At 35.6% G+C, this 16,851-nt stretch overlaps 1 protein-coding gene across 1 annotated transcript; it reads left to right on the plus strand.

Annotated features, from left to right (window-relative positions):
• Positions 1 to 9,807, plus strand: LOC120633688 (venom protease-like). The gene is made up of 8 exons (XM_039904002.1): positions 1 to 136; positions 458 to 615; positions 1,061 to 1,247; positions 2,065 to 2,200; positions 2,674 to 2,837; positions 4,635 to 4,736; positions 6,871 to 7,055; positions 9,564 to 9,807. The coding sequence occupies exons 1-8, from the start codon at positions 76 to 78 to the stop codon at positions 9,708 to 9,710; spliced, it is 1,140 nt and encodes a 379-aa protein (XP_039759936.1). The 5' UTR covers positions 1 to 75; the 3' UTR covers positions 9,711 to 9,807.
• The last annotated feature ends 7,044 nt before the right edge of the window (positions 9,808 to 16,851 follow it).

Below are 16,851 nucleotides of genomic sequence, written 5' to 3' on the forward strand. Positions count from 1 at the left end.
TTAGGTCCAAAAGCGCTATTTAAGTAGATTTATAATATTCAATTTTAAAATTTTAACGTATTAAGTTTTAGAAATATGGTGCCACTGCTATTTGTTTTTTGGGTATTCCAAATTGTTTCCTGTCAAATTGTATTCGGTAAGTTTGATTATATCGCCAGTAGGTTCATAAAGTTACACTCACTTAAAGCTTTACATTGTGCATTTATGTTGCATGTATCCAACACCACATCTCTAGAGCATCAATTTTCCTCTTCTCGACCTCCCGCAAAGATGAATTAAATCATCGTGAGGAAACTTGCATGCTTGAAATTTCTCAGGAAGGTTCCCAATGGTATGGAATCCACCAATCCGCACTGGTCCAGCGTGGTGAACTACGGCATAAATAATTCCATTGTGAGTGCAGACCCGTGTCCGTAGTGGGCCTGTAACGGTTGATATAATAAGTATTATCTTACAGAAGAGTCATGCACCACGGTGGCTGAAACCCATGGCATATGCCTCGACGTCTCGCTATGTGAGCCGTATCTGAAACTGTTGAAGAAGTTCGGCCACACGTCCAAAGTCCACGATCTGCTGAAGAAGTCCACGTGCGGCTATAATGGCACTACTCCCAAGGTACCAACATAATCTCCTCTCTCATCTTGTCTTCTGTTTTTTGTTTTAATTTCTCTAAAATGTGTCCCTGGACTGCAATCTTACAAACGGGGCTGTGATGATAGCGGGCTGAACTTTTACGGGTACGGTAAGTAGGCCGAGGAAGTGCTGCGGCTTATTTCTGCCACAAAGAAGCATTGTAATGCTGTCCTCCGGTCTGATGTGTGTGGCTGCCGGTGTTATTTCTGGCACATGAGGCTTAACACCTTTGCCTCAGGTGTTGTAACTTGTACCCAGAGCAGCACGTTAGATGTGTTCCTTGCATGCCCTGCCTAGTATTCACCTATTCATAGGTGATGGTTAGGTGATGGTAACATCAGTTATTACCATGAAAAAAACAAGTTACAAGGTTTATCCCTTTGTTTCTTCGCGATACCGGAACCTTGAATAATATAATTAATTTCAGGTATGCTGTCCTCGGAAACCCATACAAACTCCGACTACAGCGCCCTCGCAAACAGCCACTGTTAATAATTCCGTAAGAAATAATGGGGAAAAAGCCGATTACATTGCTGCGTTTCCATCCCCACCTGAATGTGGGATAAGTAATGCTAGTTTCAGCAGAATCGTTGGTGGGGTGGACGCTGAACTTGGTGAGCTTCTTTCTTTATATTTAAAACACAAACATCAACATAAAACAGCACTCGGTTCTAAAAGTTGTTATCATTATATGATTTTGATTTACAACAAATTGTCTATAGCTATTAAAGATTTGCCATTTTTGAAATTCAAGGCAAAATTACGTGACTGGTTGGTTGATAAATGCTATTACTCTGTAAGGGAGTTCTTGGATAATTAAATATAATTTATTTAGGTACTAATGTAATTTATATGTTATTTTTTAATTGACATTCCATGTTTATAAATTTATTATTCCATACAGTAAAATTAATGACATTTTTATTATTTTCAGCCGACTATTTTGATTATTTTGATATTGTTTATTTTGATGTTTTTTTTAGTTATTACATAAATGAATTTGTTTAAATTAAGATTTGAATGTCATATATGTAACATGTATACCTACAATGTTTTATGCAAATAAAAGAATTTGAATTCGAATCACTTCCACCGATTGATGAACGTCAACTGTCGGATATACCAAATGTCAAAGGTCGTGAGCCGCTTGTTTCAATCGACTCGCTTTATGTCGTCTGTTCCCCTCATCTACTGCTGGATTAAGGGCCTCTCCCAACGGGCACGTTTTCCCATAATCACTACGCTGGGCAGACAGATGTGATCGCAGTCGGTGGTAACAATAGCTAGTAGGAAGCTGCTATCCGGTCTCCGTTTTATTCCCTTGGTCACATCGGACGACACCCTCAGGAAAAGCGGTTGTCATAACTGTATTCTGATCTGCCATCAACACACGAAACCACGCATGTAGTAAAAATATAAAATTATTTTCAGGTGATTTGCCCTGGATGGCGTTGCTGGGCTATGCAGCAAGGTCAGACCGTGCAAACTGGCTTTGCGGCGGATCTTTAGTCAGTGCCCGCCACGTCGTCACCGCGGCGCACTGTATACACCGAAAGGAAAACTCTTTGTAAGTAGAGAAGACGTATATGTTTAGCTCCCAAAACATGTCGAGTCTCGAGCTCTCTAAATTTAATTTTCTCTGTTACCGAAACTTTTGGGTTTGGATGAAAGACATGGTTGTTAAAATTGTATTATAATGAGTAATGATATATTCGATGGGTACACTCCAATGTTAAATTAACAATTAGGTACGGCACTACAGAATTATTCCTTTAAAGGTACCTACGTACTTTGTATACCGTTCGCTATCATATCAAGTAGCAAGGAAAGTACCCAGCAATTTTAAATTTTATTGGACACCGATTTAGTTGGTATTACATCAACCTACAATCCCACATAAATCCACTATATTTTTAGGTACTTGCTTGTTACTCACACTAATAAAATTAATAATTATTGTGGAGGGAATTAATGACAATAAATCACAACAATTGACCGACCTGCCGATCTCGATAACATTGATAGTTCTTCGACTCGCAGGTACATCGTTCGCCTGGGAGAGCTGGACCTTGAGAGGGAGGATGAAGGTGCAACTCCTTTAGACGTGCACATAAAGCGAATGATAAAACACGAGCTTTACAACCCCAAGTCGTTTGCAAACGACATCGGCCTTTTGGTGTTGCAAGAAGACGTGCATTTTACCAGTGAGCAAATGTTATTACGTGATTATTGCCGTGAACAAATATACAGGTCCTGTACCAGACCCCTAGTAACTTACTTTTCATCATCATCATCGTCATTTCAACCAATCGACGTCCACTACTGGACATGTGTCTTTTGTAGGGAGTTCCACAATACACGGGTCCCAGCGACTCGCCTGATGTCATCTGTCCACCGCGTTGGGGGCCGACCTACGCTGCGTTTACCGGTGCGGGGTCGCCATTCCAGCTTCTTAAGACCCCAACGTCCATCGGTTTTCCGAGCTATGTGCCCTGCCCATTGTCACTTCAGCTTCGCGACTCGCTGAGCTGAACTTACTTTTGGAGTGACGTTAATCTGTAGAGTTTGTGCGTTATATGCGTTTTTTATTTTGAAGCGGTGATAGCGCATTGGGCAGGATCTCGACTTCCCTTTTGGGGGACAGAGTTCAAATCCCAAAACGCGCCTCTAACTTTCCTAAGCTATGAGCGTTTTAAGTAAATAAAATATCCTACCCCCCCCTCTCTCGGACGACATTGTGACGGCTCGGTTCGACGTTGATCTATTGCAAGAGCCTTGCGATTTCAAAGCACCCTGCGTCCGAGAAGCAGCCATAAAAACCGACAAAAAGTAGGCTTCTGTTCACTACAATAGCCTCGAGAAAAAGAAGAACCAACATTAAGGCTTTTACTAAAACAACAAACCCTTATTAATAAACGTGGCGTAACGTCAGAATTGTCAAAGCCATAGTAAAGTCAAATATTTATTTCAATAGGCCCATAGAAGACACTTTCAATGAATGAATGAATTAATGAATACACTTTTATTGTACACCACATAAACATATAGTAAAATTATAAATAAAAATTTAACCAGGCAACCAAAGGCGTTAAATACAGCTCAAGAAGAGAGGTAGGTGGTGCATTTAAATAAAAATATATATATGCATATATACCTATATACTTATACATATTTAATATATAACCTATATAATTAATATCCACATCCACAAATTACATAAAACATAGTGAGATAATTACATTGAAATGTTAAGCAGTGTTTTGTCACACTACAACTGAGACCACCTTTCAAATATCAGAGTGCCAAGTGAGAGATTTGCTAACTACGTTTACTTATTCGAACGCGTAAAAGTTAACTACGATTTGTATGGTATCGAAAGAGCTCCATCTAGTGTCAGTATGGTTTCCTGATACTGTCGCTAGATGGCACTTCTTCGATACTATATAAATCGTATTATGAAATATTATGAAAATTAAGCTTAATTTGCTATACTCCGCGAACAGCAGGAGAATCTGTATTTATAATTTCTTCAATCCGTATACTCCATACCAAACAGATCCTCGGCAAAGTACCCTCTACGCACTTTTCGCTCCGAAACCGGAGCATCCTCAGATGTTGACTTTCCAATGAATAATTGTTATCCAATATATAAATCGTAGTTAACTTACACGTGATCGAATAAGTTAACGTAACTGCGTATATACATATCTTCTTAACTATTCCAACGTTAGGTATACCACGGTTAATAAAGAGAGAGTTAGTGTGAGATTTGCTGAAAAGCAAATTCGTGTCCGAGTACCTACTTTGTTAAAAAAGAAAATTGGCGTAACTGATGATAACATATTTTAATCAAACTTCAATTCAATTCTTGTTTATGGCTTTATAAAATCAACCTTACAAAAGTGTTTTGATTATTATTTCTAGTTAAAAAATAAATGAATTATTTGGAGATAAGATAAGGTATAATAAGACAGGTTTAAAATAATACAACTTTATTACAGAACTAATAAGACCAATCTGCTTACCTTGGGATGAAAAACTGCGGTCTGCAGACTTGGTTGACTGGACACCTTTCGTAGCTGGATGGGGTAAACTAAGTACTCGTAAGTAAAAGATTTTTTTAACAACAGACTAATCTATATATATAAAAGAAAGTTGTGTTAGTTACACCATATATAACTCAAGAACGCCGGGACTAATTTTTATGATTTTTGATTTTTGGATTCCTCTTAGACCGGAATAGGATAATAAGTATTAAAATATAAAATTCATAAAAAAAAAAAAATCCGCGGGATGAAGTTCGCCGGGACAGCTAGTACGTATATTATAAAATTAGGTACGATGATTCGTCTTCGTTGAACGGCTGGTTGCCACCTGACGTAATCTTTATGAAAGACTTAACACCACTAATGAAACATATGGGCTTCTTCACCACCACTCTAACGGAAGATTCGACCTGAGTACCCATTACAACTGAGAACCTCTGTGATCGAAATGTTGACGGAAAGCTCCGAAGTTATTGTTTTTCCTCCGGTGTTTATGGTTCGCGGGAGTTTAGGCAGAGCTCAGAGTTAAAATTGGCAGGTATTGAATTCTCTGTTTAGTTTTTCTACCAGCTCGGAGTAAAAATTATGGTACATTGCATTATTTGTTTAGTATTTCTACGTATGAGCTCGGAGTTCAAATTGGTAGATATTGAGTTTTCTGTTTACTATTTCTACGGATAAGCTCGGAATTCAAATTGCCAGATATTGGCTTTTCTGTTAAGTATATCGACCTACCACCTCTGATTTCAAATTGGCAGATAATGAGTTCTCTGTTTAGTATTTCGACGTATCAGCTCCGAGTTCAAATTGGCAGACATTGAGTATTCTGTTTAGTTTTTGTACGTATTAGCTCAGATTTTAAATTGGCAAATAGTGAGTTTCCTTAGTATTTCTACGTATCAGCTTGCAGTTCAAATTTGCAGATAGTGAGTTTTCTGTTTAGTATTTCTACGCATCAGCTCGGAGTTCAAATTTGCAGATAATGTGTTTGTGTTGAGTATTTCTACGTATGAGCTCGGAGTTCAAATTTGCTGATAGTGAGTTTTCTGTTTTGTATTTCTACGTATAAGCTCGGAGTTCAAATTTGCAGATAGTGAGTTTTCTGTTTAGTATTTCTACGCATCAGCTCGGAGTTCAAATTTGCAGATAATGTGTTTGTGTTGAGTATTTCTACGTATGAGCTCGGAGTTCAAATTTGTTGATAGTGAGTTTTCTGTTTTGTATTTCTACGTATCAGCTCGGAGTTCAAATTTGCAGATAGTGAGTTTTCTGTTTAGTATTTCTACGCATCAGCTCGGAGTTCAAATTTGCAGATAATGTGTTTCTTTTGAGTATTTCTACGTATGAGCTCGGAGTTCAAATTTGCTGATAGTGAGTTTTCTGTTTTGTATTTCTACATATCAGCTCGGAGTTCAAATTTGCAGATAGTGAGTTTTCTGTTTAGTATTTCTACGTATCAGGTCGGAGTTCACATTTGCAGATAGTGAGTTTTCTGTTTAGTATTTCTACGCATCAGCTCGGAGTTCAAATTTGCAGATAATGTGTTTCTTTTGAGTATTTCTACGTATGAGCTCGGAGTTCAAATTTGCCGATAGTGAGTTTTCTGTTTTGTATTTCTACATATCAGCTCGGAGTTCAAATTTGCAGATAGTGAGTTTTCTGTTTAGTATTTCTACGCATCAGCTCGGAGTTCAAATTTGCAGATAATGTGTTTCTTTTGAGTATTTCTACGTATGAGCTCGGAGTTCAAATTTGCTGATAGTGAGTTTTCTGTTTTGTATTTCTACATATCAGCTCGGAGTTCAAATTTGCAGATAGTGAGTTTTCTGTTTAGTATTTCTACGTATCAGGTCGGAGTTCACATTTGCAGATAGTGAGTTTTCTGTTTAGTATTTCTACGTATCAGCTTGGAGTTCAAATTTGCAGATAGTGAGTTTTCTGTTTAGTATTTCTACGTATCAGGTCGGAGTTCACATTTGCAGATAGTGAGTTTTCTGTTTAGTATTTCTACGTATCAGCTCGGAGTTCAAATTGGCAGATAATGAGTTTTTTGTTTAGTTTATTGATCTACATGCTCCGGTAAAAATTGGCAGGTATTGAGTTTTCTTTAGGTATTTGTACCAACCGCGCAGTTCGTTCGCGTTCAAATGCGCAGTTATTGAGCTATGTATAATAATTTTTTCTTCTTCAGATGGAGCTCAAGCGACTCATTTACAAGTTTTGCAGCTACCAGTGTTATCCAACGACGTGTGCAAGCACAATTTCTCCTTGTACAAGGACCTAGAGATAGATGACCGTGTACTTTGTGCTGGGTATACCACGGGTGGCAAAGACGCCTGCAAGGGCGACAGTGGAGGGCCGCTGATGCAGGCTTTTGTAAGTATTTTTGACCACTAGAATTGAGGGACTGGATTGAAACAGTTAAAAAAAACTTTAAGAAAATTACTAAGGACAAAAATCTAAAAACTTGACGAAGCGACGGCCACTTTGGTCGTCTAGGTTTTTATTTTTTTGATTGTCTAGTTTAAATTTGCAGGAAGCGAAGTTGACTACGATTTTATAAAATATATTGTATTATATAAAATTTTGAGAAAAGTTCTCCATCAGCGTTTACCAGGCTCAACAAAATGCACCATATTAATATATGTAAGAAAATAATGTACTTAAGTAAATTATGTACTAAAGTGTATAAATGTACTTAAGTTTATAATGTATTAAAGTATACAATGTAGGTAAATTATATAGATAAATAATTTGTCTTATGTAAATAAAGAGTAAGTAAATAAAGTACGCAAGTAAATATTGCAAATAAGTAAAAAAATTGAGTAGGTAAATAATGTACGTAAGTAAATAAATAAGAATATAATGTAAGTAAATTAATGTAAATAATGTATGTAAGTAAATGAAGCACCTAAGTATATAATGTACATATGTAAATAAATAGGTATATAGAGTAGGAAATTAACATGCAAGTGCTGTCTCGAAGTTATCCTAAGTTGTGTCTTCCTATACAAGCTTTTATTAGGTCGAGGCAAATTAACAACGAGATACCCAATATAAAAGATACAGTCGTGAACGAATGGCCACATATTTCAAGTCTTGACTTACCAGATCCAGAATACTTTAAGTCATCGATGTACTTCTTGGTGTTAGCGAATATGCAAAGGTGCTGCAAAAAGGTCTAGTGAAGGGTCCTCCAGGTACGCCTTGTGTACAAAATACCGCGTTGGGCTGGATTATAATTGATGAGATAGATACAAAGACAAGTAAGATAGAAGATACGATTAACATGCACCAACACGGTCTTGAGTAGAAAATTAATATGAAAAATGATGAGCTATCAAAGGAAAATTATGCGAATAAATTCAACAGAATGAAAGAAAGGGAACACAAGACAGGAGATTTAAAGTCTACAGAAAATACATATCCTGGAAAGAAAAGGAAGGACTAAAGGGAAGAAAAAAAAACAGTTTGGTGTCGTAAATGTGAAATTGGATCTGATTGTGTGAAAAGTTAAAGCATTGATGTTTGTTACCTTTGTCTAAGTATAATTGTTTATTGCCTTTTATAGTTAACAATATAGAATAACCAATGAAAATATCTATGAAAGATGACGCTACCGAATAAGACTGCAAATGATTTGTACTAACTGAAAGTTCTTGACAACTAACTATATAGATTTATATTGTATTGATTTTGAATATCGTTTCACAGTTTGGAAATGACCCGTAGGGTCCTATGGTGGGCGGCATGTTGAGTTAAATAAGGCTAAATACTAAATATTTAACAACTTACACGGCTTCTTTCATACTTTCAGCTAACACGCATACAGACATTCCCCTATTATACATACACAGCGCACACAAGCATAGCCATCCAAATTAAATAATGTGAAATACTAATAACCAGTCGCAATTAAACCTTGACAAAGTACATACGTATTTTCTTTTAATCTATCCACAACCTGCAAGCTCAAACGAACCTTATTGGAACCAAAAGGATGTAAGTAAATAATGTACGTAAGTAAATAATAAAAAAAAGTATAGAATATATATAAGTATAGAATATAATAGAATATATAAGAATTTGTTTAAGTAAATTATTTACTTAAGTAAATACTGTACTTAAGTATATACTGTATCTAAGTATATAATGTACATAAGTAAATAATGTTTTAAATTAAATAATATACTTAAGTATGTAAATTGTAATGTATGTAATTATGTAATGTATTTAAGTATATAATATACATAAGTAAATAATGTAATTAAGTAATTAATATACTTAAGTAAATGATGTTCTTAAGTAAATAATGTACTTAAGTATATAATATACTTAAGTATATAATGTACTTAAGTATATAATGTAAATAAGTAACTAATGTACTTAAGTATATAATGTAAGTAAGTATATAATGCATTTAAGTATATAATATACGTAAGTAAATAATTTAAGTCTTTAATGTTCTTAAGTATATAATGTATTTAAGTATGTAATGTAATTAAGTAAATAATGTACATAAGTAAATAATGTATTTAAGTCTATAGTGTAAATAAGTATATAATGTAAATAAATATATAATCTACTGAAGTAAATAATCCACTTAAGTAAATAATGTACTGAAGTATATAATGTAAGTAAGTATATAATGTATTTCAGGATATAATGTAAATAATGTACTTACTTCAATGAACATGAATATAATTTGTGTAACTTATAATGTACTTTGGTTAATAAATAAGTATATAATGTAGGTAAATTATATAATCTAATAATTTATCTCAAGTAAATAATGTACTTTAGTAAATAAATAATATATAATGTAAGTAAATTAAACACTTACTTATATATAATATATCGTAAGTAAGAAAATTCTATTTTCAGCCGATAAACCACACGTCTATCTTCCATCAAATCGGAGTAGTATCGTTTGGGCTGTTGGATTGCGCGCGGCCCGGGTTCCCAGGCATCTACACCAGGGTCACCAGCTTCATACCTTGGCTGCGAAGACACGCCCTTGGATCTCCATAAACCTAAGCCGAAAATACTAGTGTACCTACTCGCACTCGCGGTGCACGGGAAATATTTCTAATATTCACAAGGAAATAAATATCCCGAGAAATAAACGTATTATTTCCTATTTTATATTTTATTAAAAACACGCGGTGCTACCTGCGATAAAGTGCTTGTCGTTGGGACGGGAAGGAAGGAAGATATTTCGTGTGAAAAGATAAATTTTCCCATAAACCTTTGGGAATTTTATGTTTTTCAAGGACCAAAAGTATCGTATGTTACTTCGTCCTTTCAACTAACTATGCCAAAAATGCAAATCGACCGGTTGCTAAGTTAGGACGTGAGGAAAGAACAAACAAACAAACACACTTTACCCTTTTATGTTATAGCGTAGATTTCAGGTGAATCACCGTTATTATAATTTTAATAACAGAAAAACATAATTAATTAAATAATTACTTTTATGAAATCACGGCAAAAGTGAAACTTTTTTCACATTTAACTAAAAATTTCCATTAAGGGTATAAAAATCGATCCATCAATCTTAATTGTATACTTGGAAAATGGAAATAATAATGAGAAATGATAAAAGTAGACTAGGTCTCCAACTAATATTTTTATTGAACTCTGTGTCTAAGAGAAGAATATTTAACAATTGAGTCATTTTGATCCGTTTTTCAATCATTCTGTTATCGATTCCATCTTCATCATAGATGTAACCAATATTTTATGGAGGACTACACAGTCAACTGATGCGAACTATAGCGCCTGTCACTTCATCCTTAATCCGCGGCCGACCGTCACGCGACATGCAATAGTCACACAGCCGAAAAAGTTTGAGGCACTGTAATTATGTTTCACTTTAAAATGAGAAAAAAGAAAAACATGCGCATTTAGGCATAATGCTTTAAGCTATCACCTTCAGACAACAACAAACTGTTAAACGAATTAGGGAAAGCAGGATACCTAATGAAACAAGTCGAATAACGCTAAAAAACAAATTATACACAACTTACACACTTGCAATTGCAAATGTGCACAAAAAACCATAAAACCACAGAACATATCAAAGAAAAATAAATATATAATAATTAAACAAATATACTACGACAATAGGTACGGTACACACACCACCATCTAGGCCCAAAGTAAGCGTAGCGTTTGTTATGGGTGCTGAGATGACTGATGAATATTTTTTGTATGAATAATATACATAAATACTTACAATATACATATAAACACCCAGACACTCAAAAACTTCATGTCACACAAACATTATCCAGTTTTGGAAATCGAACTCACAGCTTTGGACTCAGAAAGCAGGGTCGTTGCCCACTTAGCTACCCGTCACTACACAAGCCTCTCTACGGCCTGAGCGGGGGGGCTTCAAGCTGTGCTGATCCCCTCCTCGTCGCGGGAGCTCCTACATTCGGTTGGGGTTGTTGTCCGGGTGGTAAAAAACGCGTTCCCCGGGCGTCTAACAAAGCCAACAAGAGGGACATGCCGTGGTGGTTTTTAGTTTGGGTATACCTCTTTAGAGGGGCTAGTCCCACATAACCTCCGTCTTGCCCAAGGGTCGGAGGTAGCAATAAAGCTTTTCCACCACGCCAAAAAAAAAGGGTCGCTGCCCACTGCGCCAATCGGCCGTCTAATATTTACAACCTCGTTAAAACTTACTTTGGTGAGTACAACAAAATTAACGAATTTTTAAATGAAAATGTTTAACAGTGGTAATAATAGGTCCTCCTCTCGATGGTTACAGAGCCCTATCAGGGCTCCATTACAACTTTAATTCCATTAGATTGACATTGATTTTTTTGATATTGCAATTGTGTGATCTATATTACAATGTAATGGAACTATAACTGAATAAATATGTATTTATAAAACAAAGTCGTGTAAATGTAACTAACATCATGTATAACTTGAGAACGGATGGACCGATTATCATTATTTTTGATTTGTTTGATTCCTGTTAGTCCGGAATAGAATAATAATTATTAAAATTCAATTATTTTTTATTTAAAATCAAAACAATTATCTAGCCGTTCATTAGTAACAAAACAACTGGCAGCGCACGTCATGTTGGCTATACCTAATCTTAAAACTGTTGATGTGACCTATAGAGAGGTTCCGGAGTAAGATGAGTTTTACGTATTGTACTTTATAAAGACATTGAGATGTAAATATATTAAGGCGAAATTAAATTCGCGGGGACAGCTAGTCTGTATATAATAGATATATAAAAGAAACTTGTGTTAGTTACACCATTTGTAACTCAAGAACGGCTGGACCAATTTTTATGATATTTGATTTTTTGGATTCCTCTTAGACCGGAATAGGATAACGTCGTCCAACGTCCATCGGTTCTCAGAGCTATATGCCCGGTTCATGTACACGGCTAGTAACCGTTATTACGTTTAAGTAATTTTTCCGGCTTTTATCTTAATCGGAGACACGAGACAGATTCAGTCACGAGTAAGAGGTAGTCAGATTCTGCCCGTGACATCCAACTTGACATCTCGTACCTACGCCATGACCACGATCCATGCAACTGGGTCGAAATATCGACAAATCCAAAATATTATCGGGATATGTACCCGTTCAACTATATTTGAGAAATACTTATGCACCCTTCAACAGTATTTCGTAATTCGGTTACACGTAAGTATGTACTTTTGAAACATCATGTTTGTCTGTTCGTTGTGACTCAACCACCCGTTCGGAAACCAGATTCTACAGAGAAGAAGCCGGTTCTGTAACCATAAGATCTACTTCTTTATACACAGTATGTAATGCCTTGGAATAAAAATAAATACGTATACACACTACGATACTTTACAGCAAAATTACCGTGCGAACTTTATTATTCTTCATCGGAATCGACCTTCGTGAGTCAAAAATCATATTTCTGTCGTAATTATTTATGATCATTTAAAAAAATACTATGAATAATAAACATTTACCCCCGGTTTCAGAACGACGTTTTAATGCAACGGTCAACTAACTTTGTAGTCAAAGAGATGATAAGCGCTCAATTTTGGTCGTGTCTCTACCGAAAATTCCAAAAAGCGAAGACAATATCGCGGTACTATACGCGATAAGCCTCAGCAGCTAAGTAATCCATTGCTAAGGTTCTCTTTGATATAGGAATCGAATTTAAAAATAACCAAAGATTAGCGGTTAAAACAGCTTTTAAATCAAAGTTTAAGTAAATAAACTGATGCAGATGCCCCGAAGGCGGAAAATTTTAAAAATACACTACGTATTTGTCCATCCGTGCACCAAAAAAAGTTATGTAAATGGGAAGGCTGAATTAAAAAAAAAACCGTTAAGGACTCCCTAACTCAAATACTGGAAGTACAATAGTCTTAAAATTTAATAATTGAACACAGAATTTGCCCCTTTATTTCGATTCCTAGATAAACGATCAATTCATCAGAAACTGGGCGCGTAATTAACCTCATGCAAATTGCATATTTAGGGAAATCATATACTTTTGTTAACGTTCGCCAGTTCACGTTACAATGTTTTTCCTTGTATATTAAAAAGACGAACATTTTTAGAAATATATCGAAAAATTAAGTGATTCGCAATTCAACCCGATTGGCGCAGTGGGCAGCGACCCTGCCGTTTGTATGATGAACATGAATGTTTCAGTGTCTGGGTTTTATATCTGTCTTATTTTTAGTATTTATGTACATTATTCATAAAAATATTAATTCGTCAACCACCACATACCATTGTACCCATAACACAAGCTACGCTAACTTTGGGGCTAGTCGTATTATAATTATTTATCTTTGCCTAAATAAGCTTAAAAGCTTTGGCATATTTTGATAGGAATGACAAGAATCCAGACACGGATCATCAGCATCATCTTCATCATCACTTGAACCCATTGACGTCCACTGCTGGACATATGGAGGGAGCTCATAAATCCACGGTCACGGGCCGCTTGTTTCCAGCAGCTCCCAGCGACTCGTTTTATGTCGTCTGTCCACCTCGTTGGGGGCCGAACTAGGCTGCATTTACCTGTGCGGGGTCGCCAGTCCAGCACCTTGGGAACCTAACGTCTATCTATTGTCACGTGGCACTTCAACTTTGCGACTCGCTGAGAAATGTTGGTAACTCTAGTTCTTCTACGAATCTCCTCATTTTAGAATTGATGACGTAGAGATACTCCCAGCATAGCTATTTCCATCGCCCTCTAAGAGACTCTGAGCTGTCTTATGAGGCATGAAGCACAAAGTAATAATTCTTTATATCTCAACAATCTTTTACCGGCAATTACAGGGCATGGGGTCTCCTGCCACAATGAGAACCATTATGCTGGCCCAGTGCGGATTTGAATGAATGATGAATGAATGAATGAGTACAATTTTATTGTACACCAAACAAAAAAAGTAGTCACAGAGATGTAAATACATATCAAGAGAGTACAAAGAGAATACAAGGATTTGTGAGCTTCACACGCTTTTCAGAATATTTTCGTGAACTCTAAGGCATGCAGGTTTCCTCACGTTAAGGCAATTGATATTTTTTTTACAACTTAGAAAAGCTAGAGGTGCTTGTTGGGATTCGAACTCGGCCCCTGAAAGAGATTCCGAATTCCTAACCACTAAGCTACCACCGCTTAATAAATAGTATAGAATTACAGACACATTCAGGCTATGTGTCTAGTACGTAAGACGTATGTTCCTTGCATACCCTGCCAAGTTTTGCTCTGTTTATAGGTCGACTTGGTCCGACAATTATATTTATAAAACATGTTAATTACGCTAACTACTAGTAACTACTAGTTATCGCGTGTAGGTAGTAGTAATACTACTCTAGGATACACCCACGCGTCAAGAGGAAAAGTGTGAATAGCATAACGATTATGCACGCCTTCATGATTCCAATTAATGTAAGTTGATTTTCGAGAACAGTGCGGACAAGGCCGGTGCGTTGAGGACGAATGCGTAATGGCGATCACCGGTCGGTAATGAATAATCAACCATTGAAAATTTCCAAAGCGTTTTGCCCTACGACGCCCTTGAACTTATGACTACTAACTCAACACACATCGCCATTCGCCATCTAGCCCTAAAGAAAGCGTAGCTTGTGTTTTGGGTACTAACATGACTGATGAAAATTTTAATGAATAATATACATACATACTTTCAATATTAAGATAAACATCCACCCACTGAAAAACATTCGTGCTAATCACACAAACATTTTCCAGTTGTGGGAATCGGGCCTTGGACTCGGCTTGAATAAAATCAAAATTTTGTGAGTTACGATGCCACAGACGGTTACACACAGACACTTCAAAATCATAACACCCCGTCGTTTTTGCGTCGGGTTAATGAGGTTGAAAGATATGCTATTCTTGACAATAAATAAATATAAAATAGTGATCATATTTCCGACTCAATTTTTAAGTTGTCCACATTAAACTATTAAGAAAAAAATACTCTATCGAAAAAATTACTTATAGCGAAAATATGAAGAACTTTTCCTCTAAGCTACTTATTTAATTACTAATTCATACTGATATTTCATCATGTGGGTAAAAATAGAAATAACAAAAATAGAAATGTTAACAAGCTTTGCATTCACATAAATAGTAAAGAGAAGTGCTAAAGCTGTGAGCAGAGCAGAGAGTAGGTAAAAATATTTTCAAAACACCAAAAAAATTGTAGTGTTTCAAAGTCGGACAGACTTAAAATCGTTGGAATTAATGATTGGCCGACTTTGAAATAGAGTGTAAACAAGTGACAAAATCAACTTTTATTTAACACTGTGACATAATCAAGTCGGGTGAAGTTTTAAATAACAAAACTTTTTCTCAGGCATTGGGTTGTCCATCAACAAAATCCGCAGTACATTCTGGAGTTTTTCCGTACACTGGTCCACTAAAAAGCTGTTCATAATAATAATGATGACAAACGGGATCATAAAGCCCAGTTTTATCATCAGGCAGGCTATCAACGGAAACACATAATTACCAATACCTAATAACCCTTTAAATTTCACCATATTTTACTTTTTACTGCATGATATTTCGGTAGATAAGTTAAACATTTCATCACAATAATAACAATATGAAATCCCTATCCCTACTAATATTATAAATGTCAATGTAAGTTTGTTTGTTACGCTTTCACGCAAAAACTACTTAACCGATCCTCATGAAACTTTGTACACATATTCTTGGAAGTGTTAGAAGTAATATAGGATACTTTTTATCCTGACGTTAAGCTCGATTCCTTTGGAAGAGGGGATAAAAGTGTTGGACGATTTTACACCATAACTCCGACAAATTATAAGCGATTTAAATAATTATTTTTGTACTATAGAGGTTATAATATGTGTTTATTTTTGCCCAAACTTTGTGTAGATCTGAATGTGGTTGGAGATAGAGGACAGAGCTCCTCAGCGGAAGGCAGCAAACCCATTATTTAAGGCTTAGCGTTACTAAATACTTTAATTTTTTTAGAACTACAACTAAATTGAACGCCACATCAAAAACAAAATCAAACGCAGATGAAGTCGCGGGCAACAGCTAGTTAGTTTATAAAATAGTGTAATTGCAGATGTCAGAGATAGCCTACTTTTGCTGCGAAATTAACCGAAAAATTGGTTTAGTCTCATCCCAACCAGTGAAAGTGGCGTACGAAAAACTATACACAAATTTTCTGCCAAAATATTGATTTGCTATTCTATATACCGAGTTCTTACTTAAATAAAACAATTACAATTACGTTCTATCTCTTTTAGTATTTTAGATACTTATAAGAATTTCTTTCTACTTCAATATTGTCAAAGTATAGGTTTCCTTTATTTTTTTTGCTTATTTAAATATCTATTTCTTCTAGAAGTTGTCTAGTTTTTTTTTCCAAGTGTTTTTTTATTACCATTAATCTTACAGTTACTTGTAAATCTACTCCAGCTTTGTTTTTCTTACACTTTCAAGAGTTCTCTTCTCCATTCAAAAACGCTTTCACCATATATTATTATTAATTATTCGTAGTCACTTTAATTATTTCCATAAATTTTCTATCTTATTTTAAAATAACTATTTCTTTGCCTTTACAAGTTCTCAATTTTTAAGTGGTTTAGTTTTTACAATTCGTACTCTTTCTAAGTTTGGTTATGCCTTGCATTATTT

This window comes from Pararge aegeria, chromosome 22 (assembly GCF_905163445.1).
Source record: "Pararge aegeria chromosome 22, ilParAegt1.1, whole genome shotgun sequence".
Taxonomy (NCBI): domain Eukaryota; kingdom Metazoa; phylum Arthropoda; class Insecta; order Lepidoptera; family Nymphalidae; genus Pararge; species Pararge aegeria.